Source organism: Suillus subalutaceus (assembly GCF_016647625.1).
Source record: "Suillus subalutaceus strain FC151 chromosome Unknown DFJ58scaffold_72, whole genome shotgun sequence".
Taxonomy (NCBI): Eukaryota; Fungi; Basidiomycota; class Agaricomycetes; order Boletales; family Suillaceae; genus Suillus; species Suillus subalutaceus.
This window is the reverse complement of record NW_024540321.1, coordinates 31,348-45,626: the sequence shown is the minus strand read 5'-3', so window position 1 is coordinate 45,626 and position 14,279 is coordinate 31,348. Positions and strand designations below refer to the sequence as shown.

Genomic DNA, 14,279 nt, shown 5'->3' with positions numbered 1-14,279 from the left:
TCCTGACAAAATATGCTTATTCGTTTTACGAGCTCAGGCAAGGAAAATGCAACACACTGGGCAGTTCTCGCTCAAAATTCCTACAAGCTCTCCATTCTCTGGACGAAGACCTAGGCCACCTTGCGACACATCAGCACCCAATGCAGTAGCGCCATCGCGGACACGCTCGACAAACTGCTTGAACGAATCGCCGCTGCCCAGTAGCCACGTTCACAAATAGTGTGTAATCTGGCCACTCCCGCTGGTCAGGCCGGTTGAGGACCAAGTTGTGGACATTTGATTCGGCCACCTCTGGCAGGTTGGGGAAGAGAGATCTGTAGTACATGCTTGACCGTAAGATGAACAACCTCAGTCTGAATCCTGAGACCTCAACCCTTCAACTGAGGAATATAAACCTGGGGGTCTGGTAATCACATGAAATGAAGCCAGAGTACCTATCATAATGATGACGTTTGTGGTAAGAACATGACTAGTTTACGTACGAGCGCCAACCAATGAATTAATGATCACTCAATGCTATTATTAGCTTTAAGCCATTGCCAGCCATTGCCAGCTCGATGTTGGCAATATCAAGTGACTGGTGATTCACGCGTGCATCCGCATACCCGTTGAACCAAGGTATCATGTAATAAAACAAGGCACCAAACGCTTTATAGGGGTATACAATCTATGTCAAAGTTCCGTTAAATATAGTGATGGAATAAGTGTTATTTGCCTAAAGTTTGGCCTTAATTGCCTTCCTGCCCCTGCTCATATTTCTCTACTAGTTGTCTCCTTAATACCTTTCCCGTGGGCGATTTTGGAATCTGACGATCTCTGCATGAACACATGACCGCCTTTGAAATAAAACTGGCAACGCACCATATCGACCACTTCGATGCCTCCGCGGAGCCATTTATATTTACTCAACGACTCACGCACCCACACGTCGAGCTTTGCCATGGTTGAAGAAGCTCCCAATTTGTGACCCTCAGGAGACAACACGACCCACGCCCGGGGTATCCGCTCGTCAAGGGTGCGTCCACCACTCACACCCGCGACTGATGCGTCAATAATGAGTTTATCTGGGTGCACCAAGAGTGTGTTTTCGATCTCTACAGGAGAGACTTGCAATCCAGAGACCTTGAGTGTGTCCTATGATCATGTCAGGTAGGTAAATGAGGGCGGTTTCTTTCCTCAGTAGTTCGTACCTTTGCTCTATCCTCGAAGCTGCACTGCAATCAGAAGGGCTTTCATCAGTGCGTCAAGACACTCACAACAACACGCCGTCTTCATCAATTCGTATCCTATCACCGGTGCGAAGCCATCCATTGACGAACGTTTCCTCGGTTGCTTTCGGATTATTACGGTATCCAAGCGCAACACACCCCGATCGGACGTGCAGCTCTCCAGGTTCGTTCACTGCGGCCAGCGTCCCGTCCTCACGCACTACCTTAACCTCAATGCCAGGCAGTAGGACGCCTGTGGAGCCTGGCTTGTTTTTCGCCCGCCCGTCGAGCACGCCGGGAATGGGTTTGTTAGCAATAGATATTGTCTGACGAGTGAAGAGCCGAACGTCATTGCCACAGAAACGATTCGTCGGGCGAAAGAACTCACGCTTTCAGACATCCCATAGCCTACGAGTGATTAGCAAAGTTTAAAGTCAAAAGAAAATTTGCAGCCCACCTTCACCTATCCGCTCAAGGCCCGCAAAACGAGAAAGCAGTGCTTCCGAAAGCGACACAGGCAAGTAGGCAGCTCCACAATGCACAACTTGGACAGTGCTAAAGTCGGCGGCCTGGAACTCAGGACGATGTACGAGCTGATGGACCAAGGAAGGAACAAGGTATAAAGTGGTGGCGCGATACCTGAAACGAATTAGCTATCATGTAGATGTGCGTTGAGGAATTTGCACACTTAGGAATGGCGTTGAGGAAGGCATTGACGTCCCATTTCGGGAGCAAGACAACGGTGAGTGGCGAAAAGAACACCCGAAAACATGATATGTGCAAGCCATACGTATGGTGTATCGGGAGAACGTTAAATAGCACCTGCATGCCGTTGGGACCATTCCAAACGGGTGGCTAAGTCGCTATGTAAGCCTATTTCCGCACAAGAGGAAATGAATGAGTACTTTCTGGAACTTGTTCACTTCTTCTGTTACAACCTTGACCTGAAGGAGTGAATTCGTTAGGTTTCCATGAGATATCATAACCGCTGTTGAAGGGAGCAATGATCAGGGTGGATTTTCAATATGGTTATAATACAAAAACCAATGCAGCACGCATACCTTTGGGAAGACCGCTTGTTCCGCTGGAAAAAACCAGATATGCCAAAGTGTCTCGCGTGGCGTGCTGTACAGGTAAGCGGGGTATCCGATTGCGTCGAGCACGGTTGACAAGGTCTTCATAACTCAAGTGGCCTTCGACGTGACCTTCCAGCAGGTAAACCCGGTCATCTGGGAGACCTGAAGTCAAAGCGAGGGGTAGTAATGAGGGGCTGACAAAGATCCGGGTCGCCTGCGACAGTGACACAGCATGTTTGAATTCGAAAGGAGTCGAGTACCCAGAAATCATAGCGAAAGGCACTGCAATCGCCAACAGAGAATGCAATAACGCAATGTAGTCCTGGAGCTGCGTATATAGATTGATAATACATTACTGACTGATATAGAAGCATACCAGGGAGTTTTCGCTTAGGATCCCGACGATCTCACCCTTCGCAAGAGAGATACCGAGGCCACCTTGCTCGATGTCAGCTCCGAGAGCGGTAGCCCCATCGCGCACACGCTCAACGAATTGACGGAAAGACCACCGTTTACCAGTGGTTGCATTCACGTACAACGTATAATCTGGCCAGGCCTGCTGGTCTGGCCGATTAAAGAGCAGATGATGAACATTAGCCTCTGGCACGACAGGGAGGTCGGGGAACATGGACTTGTGGTACATCCTGCCAAGTCGTTTGGGTGGACTGGGGAGAGGCTAATATGTGCGTGTTCGAAGACGATCTACCTTATGAAACTTTTCTGTTGCTTTTTATCAGCGACTCAACTAGTGAGTCTGGAGTCGTTCGGAATGGCTATTGCCATAGCCGGAGTCGTGGGGCCTGGGAAGGTTGCTGGGAAGGTTTAGAAGTTTTTTACGGTTTGCTTACACTGTTGTGTTGACTGACCTCGGCAAGTTGGATCTAACGGGTTACGGTCCTACGGAAGTACTTAGTGCCATGATCCATGATCCATGATCTGCCGTGCTCTCTTCCTTGGATGTTTTGACATCCAGAAACAATCATCCACGCGTCGCAATACGAATTCTTGTGGGTGGCCTGAAGACACCGATCAGCACATTAATGGACATGTCAGTTCACGGCGTGGTGGTGAGTAAGAACCGGGTACACTATCTTTTTTTAGCCGGTTTCTGGTACTACCTCCTTGTAGGAGCCATTCAAAACACCCTTTACACTTGTGCACCCATTCTTTGGGGAGTCAAGTCTCTTTCTATGGCAATGATACTCCCTCTCATTCCCTGATAAAGCTCTGCAAATCATTCAGTTGGTATTCACTCAGCTTTTCCGCCACTGAAGGATCACTAGTACTGTGTCATCGGGTCGCATGATTACAGAGTAGATATTCCGCGGGGCTGTCGGTTCTCTTATCGTTGGCAAACCTCCACGGTGGCCGCTGGGGATTGACGGCCGAGATGCATTCTGTCATGCTTCCACTGCAAGATAGTACTTGATATCAGCCATTTAGCGTAATGGCATCCCAGACTCCCAGCGCTCCGCCAGTTGTGTGAGTGATGGATGGCATCAGAATTCATCATCGAAACTTCGAAGGTTCTACTGGTGTGTCATTTCTCTGCATCGTTTTTATATCGATTATGATCATGAAATTCGAATCCTTTGATGTATCCCGGTTAGGCTGTTAGGCTGTCTTCAAGTTCATCTCGTGATTGACGCTGGGTGATATCATTACAACGGGAACTGCCTGCACTGCCTGTCGGCCGTTTTGATGCCGCTTGCTCCTCATCCGGGCCCGTCCTCCTGCCCAAGTTGGTCAGTCACATTGATCTTCACTTCTTAGTGTGTCCGCTTATCACTAATTTGTCGTGAATAGATATATATATACATTTTTGCTACCGGACGCCAAAGATAACACCTGGGCAAAGAGCATGGAGTGACGTGTCGGAATGCGGGCTCACTAGAACGTCCCGACCATCCGTACCCGGTTGCGTCATTGAGGAGAAGCTGTTAGCTTGAACTGCCAATGGCTTTTAGCCGGTTATAGCATGAACCGGATCTTGGCACGCTCGATAAGTCCGAAGACTACCAAGTTGATGATATCGCTAAATCCTCACCCACGTCCGATAATATTTGCCACAACATATCCCCCTTACTACCGTTCGAGAGGTATAGGATCGGCCCCCGGAGATCTCTCAGTTCTTTCTGCAGGTCAAACGATGCAAAAACTCAGTTGATCAATGTTTAGGTGTTCGAACCAATTCTTGGACGTAACGAGTTGCTCACGGACACCAGTCAAGTCTAATGTACTGGTGGCGGGTAAGTACTGGAGTGTCAACACCATTCCAATAAGAATATACCAAACCGAAGTAATGATTCTCATCTGGGCAGCGGCAGGGCATTTTGCATTCCCTCTCAATTGAGCAGATTATCGCTGATACCGCCCATGCTCTCACCTTACCCTCATATGACGAGTCGTCTTTTGGACCTAAAGCCGTATCGTGAAGAACGCAGCCTTTTCAGAATATCCACGGTTGCAGCTTGCCCTTCTTTGGAATATACGCACTAAGTTTTCGATCACACCAGAGCTTTACATCCCCCCCAAAAAATTAAACCAACCCATGACCACCCTCATCGAGCGACCCAGGGACCACTTTTAAATTTAAATGTGGAGACTTTGACATTCGTGTAACAATCTGCTCCATCTATGCAGACATCTTTCAAGGTCAACGACCAAAAGACCTGCCATCCTTACGGTCAAGTTACCGCAGACTGCTACTTGTCCCGAACGTGATATCGGAAGGGCTTGTACCGTGCCGTACAAGTTGACAAACGATAAGGCACCACAGGGCACCATGGTTTTCTGGAAGGGTGCCTTGCAGCTTCCCATTTCCTCCATGTGGAGTATTTGTATGCACTATCCGATCACGTCAGAGCATCACATCCTGCCAAAAACTCTCCGATGGACAATCCCTACCAGGATGAACCAATAGCCACTCAAGTACTCGCTGTTCGATCTACGTGTAGTGGCATTGCCAACCTCGGTTTACCGCTCATGGTCGGTGACTCAAAGATTGCCGCTCTATTACGTAGCGAGGCACGTGTGTAAGGTTAGAGTATGATCTTTGGGCGAGTGGAAGACGCCAGCAGCGTCTATTGCTTCTGCTCTCCCGTATGGCTCGTAGACTTGAGTCTCATCGAGCTTCTTTTCCCCACCCACCACTCCCTGGACATCATAACGCGCGCCCAGCGCTCGATGATGAGCCTCGCTGTTGCTCGCATTATGCTAAACAACTGCTCTTGTGGTCCTGATCAACATAATCTTCCTTTGAGAATTTTCATGTGAGGCTGGCCGCCCACCCTCGCAGCTCACCTTCTTTCTCTTTGGGCGGATCTCCGATTGGGGCCGGAAGCGCTTCACGCCTTCGCCCACTCACTTTGTAGTATCTGGTCTTCACACGGAACGCTCTTTGTAGCTCCCGGAAATTCTCTCTCTACGAGCGTCACAAGTGACACCCCAAGACCAACTGTAGATACTTGCGGAACAGCCCGGCCGGGCCGTGGAGTACGGTCATTGGAGCTCTAGACCCGGCTTAACGTATCTGTAAGCTTGAGCTGTGCCCTCGAGTCGCGGCTTTCAGTGCGAAGCAGAGTGAGCGCATGCGCAGGTAACTTAGCGCCCCCGTAGCCCCGGCTTTTTTTTTGAATCCAGTTTATTGTCACTGAGAGATTATCGATTATCCCCCATGTTAGTCATCTGCGCAGGATTCGTTATCATATACGTAGGGCCCCAAACCTTTCAATCAATGTCTCACGACCCCGACAACTTCTAAACCCCTGCGCAAGTAATTTCGTACATTTGAGTAACTGATCACTAGCCGCAGCGCAATTGCAAGTTCCACTTGCGCTGCGGCGGCAACCACCGGTGGTGTCAGCCCATTTCAAGTTTCATCTTGCGCACCGTGACTGCGTGCGTGATGGTCGATGCATCGCATTGGCTAATCCAATTACCATACATGAAGGCTAGCCTCGGGGGCCATTACCGCAGCCCGAATCTTCGCCCGAGAGCAACCCGCCAAGCTCACCGATTACTAGCCTGAGTATTTGGCTAACGTTGCCTTGCCATTGAATGAATGCAACACAACGCACGCCCATGAAAACTAGCAGCGAGGCGAGTCAGATATTTCTTTTCTGACGCTGGATCTCGTCATTTTGCACCTGGTTACATTCATCAGAGTCATACAAAGGCATATTACTAGACTAGCCTGTCCAGACTTCCGAGTCATATTGGAATATACTTTTAGTAACTACTAGCAGTGACCTTGAGGTTTATTGCTAGATTGCGGCCTGCTGTTACCGTACTGGGTTGCGCTCCTGTATATACATGAGAGAGTACTTGCGGATATAATAATAATATCAGGCACCGGTATGGTTACAACGTTTCACCATCATTGACAAGAGCACTGTCACAAACAGCCAACACACGCTCGCCTCGTTGGCAAAAGTCAGCTCAGCTGTAGTTCCTTTCCGCTTATTCTCTGTACCATTTCAACTTGTAATAACGTTTCCTCAAGATGCCGCCCAGCTTGAAGCAGAGACTTGCTGCTCTTTCACTTGCACAATCTTCTCCAACATCTCCTCTCGGATCCGACTCGGGTCCTCATTCTCTTCTCAGTCGAAGAAAAGTATTCAATCCGCCGTGGAAGCAAACCCTGGGTGCTACGGGAGATGAACCCGGCGCGAGGAATAAAGTACAAGAGGTTATGGGCAAGGTCATTTTCCAGGCTGGGGTTGATTTCGAGTGAGTGCGATATATGGTTAGTGGCTGTCAAGCTATTCATAGTTCCTTTCCTCCCTAGGACTAGGCCTATGTAAGTTCCCGTACTGCCTTGGGTCTTGTGACAGATACTAGGACGCTCTAATTGACGGCTAACGTGGCCCTTAGGGTCATTCTCAATTCCTCGGCGTTACCTGATCCGCAAGAGGTCTCCTATGATCTACTCTTGCAGTACGTGTCTGTGCAGAATGCAACCACTTATTATCCTCATACTATGTCAGGCGAATTTTGGCATACCTCGATCTCTTCGGTTCGTTCGTTTCTAGCACTATCACTATCTACTGGTCTCACCTCGTTCCCTCCAGTTGAATCCGATTACACTGTAGTATTCTTCGCAGCAGGCGGTCGCCACGCTCCCAACTGGAGCTGGATTTGGAAGGCATATCGAAGCCTGAGTAGGAAGTATCGTAAGAACTTGAAGCGCCTGGTCAGGGATACTTTACTTGCTCACGATGCAAGCAACTGAATGTTCAGCGCAGCTCATTGTACACTCTTCTTTTTTCTCGAAAAGTAGGTGAAATCTTTCATTCGGTCGGGCGCTCCTTTTACCTGCGCTCCGCAGTGCTTTTCTCGTTGGCAGGTGCTGTCGTCAGGTCTTTCAGTTTCACTGTCATGGTTTCTAAACGCGCTGAACATATTTGCACAGCCCAAAGTTCTTTCGCAAAATAGTCTACGTCGATACTCTGTCGGAACTTGCTACACAGGTCCCATTAACTCAAATTGACATTCCACCTGCGGTGTATAAGTAAGGACACTTTAGCCTGTTCAATACTTCTGATAACACATCTACAGAGAGAATTTGAAACAGGAACGGCATATTGTATTACCGACTCCCATTCGCTCTAGCGTCTTTGGTGTGCCCTTAGAAGAACTCATGGGTCATGACGGCGAAAAGGGCAGCATTCCGCGGGTTCTGAAAGATTCTATCCAGGACCTTTTGACCTCTGGTGAGCATCGAGGATGATTGTTATCTTACTTAAACTCATCAAACACACATAGGGTTGAACGAGGAAGGGATTTTCAGGCGCTCGCCAAGTTCTGTGTTGCTCAAACAGGTTCAAGAAGCCTACGACAGAGGTATTTTTCTACGTTGACACCGAATTGCATATTATGACACTCGATCAGGCCAGGTCGTTTCCCTCCAAAGCTTTAACGACCCTCATCTTGCAGCTGTGCTATTGAAGAAGTATCTCCGCGACCTTCCCGACCCCCCATTCCCAGAATCTCTGTATCCCGATATACGTCGATGTCCGACTCCATCGAATGACTCAACTGGCATCCTTGCTACGGCATATATTCGCGACACACTCCTGCCACAGCTGATGCCATGCATGTACATCTTATTGAGTAACATATTTTGTGAGCTACGCTGTCCTTTGATATACCAGAAGACATGCACCTAACGCCGATTTAGACGTGCTGCACGAAGTGTCTCTACGATCAAATGTAAATCGCATGGATGCACGCAATCTTGCTGTTGTCATTTGTCCCAACCTAGTCAAAGGCTCGGACCCTATGCAAGATGTACTCCTATGTTCTATACCAAGTGGACCATCGATGTCCAGTACACCCTCCACGATTGCAACGCCCACACATGCGGCACCAATGTCCTCCACTGAGACTTCAGAGGGCACTACTCTGGGATCTATCGTCAAGCTCTGCATTCAGCGCTATTATGAAATATTTGATGAAGTCCATGATCGCGCGGAGGCGGTGCCCCCGTCCACTCGAAGGTCACCTTCTCCACCATCATCGGAGGGTTCATCAGGCTCACAGCTCAAGCAGTCCCGTCCATTGAGTTTACGGAGCGATGATGAAGACATTGATGATGCGATGTTGGTCATGCCGATTGGGCCAAGTGGGTCGGGAACTACTTTCACGAACGAGAATTTGGCCGGCGTATGGGGCAGTGGTGGTGCAGATGCAGATGCAAATGTCCTCCCATATCAACCGCGGCGACGAAAGTTTCCTGTAAATGGGGCCAGAAGTGGAGGCGAGGGCAATGAAAATGGCGTAGGCCTTGTTAATGACGAGAGTCGCGATGGTGCAGGGCGCCGCCATCGAAGTCCAGCGCGCTCGATAATCAGCATAGAGCATCCGGGGAGTGCGTCTGGTTCCGGGAGAGGTTCGATATCCATTGGTCGTGGGACGCTTCCCAAGGCTAGTGGTTCAGGGGTGGAAGCAATGGGAATTACTGCTGGGGGGTTTTTCACTCCACCGGGCAGTCCTGTGCCCACACCAACGAAGCGTCGAGCATGGGTATGAAAACCAATACTTGATACAGTTTTTTGGGGTTTCGCTATATTTTCCTATCCGTTATCTATTCACCGGCTATCTAGTTCTATCTCATGCTTATATTTACAATGTACATGTACTATGATAGTCTTGTAAATTGGATGCTGTACCGATTCGGGTTCCACACTTCCAGATATCAGTTTGTAACACAAAGCCGCAGGGACAGGACAGGTCAACAATAAGGTTCCATAATGTCCTGCAGGAACCTCCGTCAGCAGCAAGGTCCGACAGGGCCAACGATAACCAATAACCAACGATAACGGATAATCGGAACCGCCATATCAACTGTCGCGGTACCTTTGTCAAATGGTTCGGCTAACTTAAACTGTATAGTTCAAACCCGGTAATTTCCGCTCTTGTCATAATCGGGATTCCAATCTTCGGATTCCTCGCTACCGCTTCTCTTCTTTCCCTTTCATGATATGCATCCTCTACTATGAGTCTACGTCCAAGTCTTCAGCTTGTGTTCATGATCAGCCTCGAGTCGAAAGCACGAGGGAGTGGCTGGCAGGCCCTCTTATCGGCTTCCTCTGTGGATATATATTTCGCAGCGAGGCAGCGATCCAGATAGGCAGATGCCTCCCGGCAGTACTTTGCTGTTTCACTCACCGTGCAGGACTATGCCAAAGTTGTCAAAGCGCCAAAGCGATATTTCACGATACTTGACTTCATGTCGATGCCTATCACAAACTTGACAGACACAAAGCCATGAGCAATTGCTACTATGACAATGATACCAAGGGTCAAGTGGCTTTGTATTTTGCATACGAGGACTGCGCTTCGATACGTCGAGCGTGGTTTATCGATGCATTTGTGCGTTCGCGTGCGGCGTTGCCCTCCTTGACCCGCCAAAGTAGAAAGCATCTGACGAACGCATACCATGCATTCATCATTGACCAGATTAGTGCCTACTCGTACAGCAACGCGCATACCACGCAGTCATACCATTGGCAAGATCAGTGCTTACTCGCACAGAAAACGTGCATACCACGCAGCCATATCATTGGCCAGATCAGTGCTTACTCGCACAGAAAACGCGCATACTGCGCAGTCATATTGTCGACCAGATCAGTGCTTCCCGCACAGAAACGCATATACCATGCAGTCATATCATTGACCAGTGCACTACAGCCGCACTGAATTGCGCATACCACGCAATCATATCATAGACCACGCAGACATACATGATGCGTTGCTCTTGGAGCAAGTCATGGACAAAGCACACGAGGATGACCTTCAAGGAATTTATCGGTGCTTCCGTGCTTGGTGCGGCGTGACTCAAGTCTCCCTGGGCGTTTGAATATTACCAGGACATGGCCCTAACTAGGACATGAACCCCGCGACATGTGATTCACAAGATCGTCGCCATATCCAAAACTCTACCGTGATGCCAAGCTGTAGCTGCACGCTGTCGATCCAACGAGGCTAGCTTCGAGTCGGACTCACTATACCTCGAGTTGTTTCGGGTGTATGTGGGTCTCTGTGTGTACGCACGCGGCGAAGTGGAAGTCTGTTGAAAATATATCCTGCCGAATTTGCTTTCGGTGGCGGAATTTGTAAAAAATTCATCCTTCCGCTGGGAAGAGTAATATCATCGCCGTTCTACGGAACTGGTTGTTGTTCTATAATCTGCATGTGCCTTTTGGAGCCTTCATGGTTATTCTTGGTCGTACGTCATATATGTTTACCGTATCTTGGCGCTTATGATAAGATCTTGCAGTGGCTTGCCGCCTTGACTTTATCTGACGGTTCAATGCGGGGCAGATCCCATGGTTTATGCCACGGTCTGTTATCTTCAACTGGAGCCCTCGGGCCTGTTGAAGATTATCGCATAATTTTTTGCTCATTCCCTTCTTCGTGAAGGGTCCTTGTCTGGATTACGTTTCGTGTAGGTGGATATAAGTTACGTCCTGTAGCAGAAGTTACGTGTCGTAGCCTGTATCCTTTGTACGACGTGACACTCCCTCCCCTTAGCGATGCGGCGCGTTCGTCCCTGACTCTTCCTTTGTCTTCCATTCATAATTATACATGATATTCCATGGCGGTAGGCTGATCCGTTCAACTCACAGACGAATATCTATCTGTCTACACAGTCGGGTACCTTTGTCGAGATGTATCAGAATGTTTCTGGATGAATTAAAATTTAACGTGACAGTGACACCGTATAAGCTTGCTGTCTTCCACAGCGGGCTCAAATACTTGCCCAATTCTTCACCGTTTTCCCTAGTTCTTTTTGTGGGACATGAATGCGTGCGCGTGCCATCATATCATTGTTAAACGGATCAAGCGTTATAATATCTTGCATGTTTTCTCGAGTACTTCAGATCATAGAAGCGCAGTGCGCACAAAAGCGTTTCCGTATTCTCAGATCTATATAATATCAAACTACCTGGCGAGTGACCTGCTGTACCACGTATACCTGCAGGCCGCCTTCGCACGCTTTCTGGATGTTGAATTTTTGAAGTGTCTCATTATCAAATGAAGTAGATATTCAAAATTGCTCTTTAACGTAGACATGTCAATTGTTCTTAGCCTGTTGGGTATTTTATTTTATTTAGTTGTTTTTAATGAGCGTGACAGACAAGGAGTGAAATCAAGGAGAGTCCGAAAATAAAAGAATTTGTTTGCGCTTTCAGGCGCCAATCCAGTCTCTCCATGCCGAGAGCATCATCAGTCCAAATGCTTGCGATTCCGTACTCAGCAATCCTGTTTGATTCCAATATGGAAATGGATCTGGCAAGGGATCCACTATGGGCTGCATGGTACCGAGGTTCGTGACGTTACCCACGACAGCATCTCGTATTTTCGCAGCCACATGCGTGTAGTTCGTGTCGAATTTCCGGGGAAATAGATGTGCAACCCGATATGCTACAGAGGCAAGGGCAGCGGAAGAGGCTGCATCAGGAAAGGACGGACCCCCGGTGATATAGTTCGGGACCAAATTGTCTGATCTCTGTGTCGAGAACATAATGTTAGCCATGAAGGGGGCCAGGAAAGATTCATCCCTACCAGGGAAGCAAACTCGCCGTCCAGAATTTCCTTAATCCATGAAGTAAGATTAGCAATCTGAGATGCCATCTCTGAGGAGTGCTCAGTCTTGTGAATCGTCACGGCAACACGTAGCATGCCAAGTGCTGCCCACGCATTACCTGCGCAATTCGTGCGATTGTAAGTTGCTTATTGCGTTTATGCGGATTCCGAACAACGGGAGCACTCACCAGTTCCCCAGATACCTTCATCTATCCACGTTTTATTATCATCGGAGTAAATATGTCCCCAGAGTTTTCCAGTGGGACCGTCCAGAATCAGGGCATCACGGTACAACCGACATTGATCGTATGCGATCTGGAGGAGTGTTGCGTTGTTGGTGACTGCCCCAAAGTACGCAATAAATGGGAACCCCATGTAGACACCATCTGCCCTGTTCAGTCATGTTGAGCATTTTCAAACATGCCGCAGACAGCAAACATCGAACCAATATTGACGTGAGTCGATACGATGGGAAATAGCTCCAGTAGAGGTGCGAGGAGCTACGTTAAGTATCTAGTAGTCATAGGTCAGTCCGAGGAGCTGGAAGTAAGTACAGAACACACAAAATTCAATTGGGCGTTAGCTGCATTCAGCCAAAAGTTGTGCCGAGATGTATCAGTAAAACTGCCTGCCTAGTTGAATTTTCAATTTTCTGGAACAACAAAGTGGTGTTTACCCAGCAGAACCGCAGAGCCAGCGGAGGCTCCATCTAAAGCAGCACCATCCAGCGCATCGCCGACTTCTTGGCTGAGGCGACCGTCAGGACTTTGTCGTACGACAGCGCTATAAGCCAGTTGCAGGGTTGAAAGAGGGAATTCTCCGTCGGAAACGAATGGAGAAGATCCAAAAACAGAGTACTCTGGATCATCAAATTCGAGAATGGCACCCGCTGCGGTTCCTTGTTCCCAACTAAATATCAGGTTGTCAGCACGATCCAACTGGATTAAGTTATCATACAGTGACTTACCTGGTCCTGATAGAAGCCAGCATGACTGATCGAATGTTGCCTGCCACCCATAGCTTGCTCTGGTACAGTGATGCATCCGAAGAATGAGTTGCATGTGCACCAAGGCATAGAAGGGACCATGCACTGACTGCCAGCTTGGTCTGGCGCATGATGAAGCAATTGGGGTAGAGACGGGGAATGCATTGCGCAAACTCGCTACTTAAGTTGGGTCTCACACCATGACGGAATGAAGCTAAGTTCAAGACTCCGACATGCACGTGTAAACTTACATATACTTAGCGTAACGGCAGCCTGATCTACACATCAATTAGCTTTCAAGTGTCCAGCTCTGCTTTGTGCACCCAAATTTGCAGCCCTCACACTCTTGGACATGACTTGGGATATTCTATGTAGTACTCCAATAGGCATCGTCTATGACTGAGATAGGTCTGCGTTAAAATCTTGTTGGAGTCGAGAGCTTGGGATGGAATGAAGAAAGCACCACCTTTCACACACTGCTAAGGCTGATATAAATAACGCTTTTGAAGCAACAAACCAGGCAACGCTATATATGTGCTATAGGCATGCAAGCAGATACACAGTGTATGGTAGCGTACGCACTGGGGTAAATACTGTTCCAATTGCTTGAGGACAGCTGAAGCTTCAGGCACTTGCGTGAATTATGTGAGGCGTTGATCTAGAAACAACAATTCACGCAAATACCGCTGGAATTTTGGGCGGATATTCTGTGAGTATTCCGAAGTGTAGCCGCGAGTACGTAGGAACTGGCAGGGCGGAGACAGATTTTAACAGTGGTCTCACTATTATCTAGATTCAGCTACCCCATCGTCCACGGCGGAAGGAAAGGCCAGGTCCCGACGTCTCTGCAGACCTGCAAAAAACACTCAACCAGAGCGCTTCGAATCCGCATGCTAAGACATGCAATTACGGGCTGTT

General features: G+C 48.5%; 3 protein-coding genes across 3 annotated transcripts; 1 reads left to right on the top strand and 2 right to left on the bottom strand.

Annotated features, from left to right (window-relative positions):
• Positions 1 to 548: 548 nt before the first annotated feature.
• Positions 549 to 3,259, bottom strand: DFJ58DRAFT_794277 (uncharacterized protein). The gene is made up of 11 exons (XM_041390440.1): positions 2,661 to 3,259; positions 2,270 to 2,606; positions 2,114 to 2,196; positions 1,897 to 2,063; positions 1,666 to 1,847; positions 1,597 to 1,616; positions 1,265 to 1,534; positions 862 to 1,134; positions 765 to 806; positions 716 to 736; positions 549 to 648 (listed from the first exon to the last, which is right to left on the bottom strand). Exons 1-10 carry the CDS (start codon positions 2,925 to 2,927, stop codon positions 716 to 718), a joined length of 1,662 nt encoding a protein of 553 aa, XP_041242575.1. The 5' UTR covers positions 2,928 to 3,259; the 3' UTR covers positions 549 to 648.
• Positions 3,260 to 6,558: 3,299 nt separating this feature from the next.
• DFJ58DRAFT_746519 (uncharacterized protein) lies at positions 6,559 to 9,607 on the top strand. Its single transcript, XM_041387470.1, has 13 exons — positions 6,559 to 6,588; positions 6,639 to 7,015; positions 7,074 to 7,085; positions 7,160 to 7,222; positions 7,273 to 7,301; positions 7,357 to 7,478; positions 7,531 to 7,561; positions 7,614 to 7,644; positions 7,698 to 7,796; positions 7,844 to 7,998; positions 8,051 to 8,128; positions 8,177 to 8,410; positions 8,466 to 9,607. The coding sequence occupies exons 2-13, from the start codon at positions 6,789 to 6,791 to the stop codon at positions 9,314 to 9,316; spliced, it is 1,932 nt and encodes a 643-aa protein (XP_041242574.1). The 5' UTR covers positions 6,559 to 6,588; positions 6,639 to 6,788; the 3' UTR covers positions 9,317 to 9,607.
• Positions 9,608 to 11,796: 2,189 nt separating this feature from the next.
• DFJ58DRAFT_794259 (uncharacterized protein) lies at positions 11,797 to 13,571 on the bottom strand. Its single transcript, XM_041390439.1, has 7 exons — positions 13,344 to 13,571; positions 13,053 to 13,285; positions 12,940 to 13,004; positions 12,822 to 12,889; positions 12,565 to 12,767; positions 12,356 to 12,495; positions 11,797 to 12,299 (listed from the first exon to the last, which is right to left on the bottom strand). Exons 1-7 carry the CDS (start codon positions 13,490 to 13,492, stop codon positions 11,979 to 11,981), a joined length of 1,179 nt encoding a protein of 392 aa, XP_041242573.1. The 5' UTR covers positions 13,493 to 13,571; the 3' UTR covers positions 11,797 to 11,978.
• Between the last annotated feature and the right edge of the window lie 708 nt (positions 13,572 to 14,279).

Excerpts from the sequence above, each read along its gene's own strand:
- DFJ58DRAFT_794277 (XM_041390440.1), bottom strand. The coding sequence starts at position 2,927 with ATGTACCACAAGTCCATGTTCCCCGACCTCCCTGTCGTGCCAGAGGCT. Across the intron at positions 2,607-2,660 it reads TCCTAAGCGAAAACTCCCTG|GACTACATTGCGTTATTGCA; the intron begins GTATGCTTCTAT and ends ACGCAGCTCCAG. Across the intron at positions 2,197-2,269 it reads AACAAGCGGTCTTCCCAAAG|CGGTTATGATATCTCATGGA; the intron begins GTATGCGTGCTG and ends TCCCTTCAACAG.
- DFJ58DRAFT_746519 (XM_041387470.1), top strand. The coding sequence starts at position 6,789 with ATGCCGCCCAGCTTGAAGCAGAGACTTGCTGCTCTTTCACTTGCACAA. Across the intron at positions 7,479-7,530 it reads GTAAGAACTTGAAGCGCCTG|CTCATTGTACACTCTTCTTT; the intron begins GTCAGGGATACT and ends TGTTCAGCGCAG. Across the intron at positions 8,411-8,465 it reads CTTATTGAGTAACATATTTT|ACGTGCTGCACGAAGTGTCT; the intron begins GTGAGCTACGCT and ends ACGCCGATTTAG.
- DFJ58DRAFT_794259 (XM_041390439.1), bottom strand. The coding sequence starts at position 13,492 with ATGCGCCAGACCAAGCTGGCAGTCAGTGCATGGTCCCTTCTATGCCTT. Across the intron at positions 12,768-12,821 it reads ATCGACTCACGTCAATATTG|GGCAGATGGTGTCTACATGG; the intron begins GTTCGATGTTTG and ends ATGACTGAACAG. Across the intron at positions 12,300-12,355 it reads ACGGCGAGTTTGCTTCCCTG|AGATCAGACAATTTGGTCCC; the intron begins GTAGGGATGAAT and ends TTCTCGACACAG.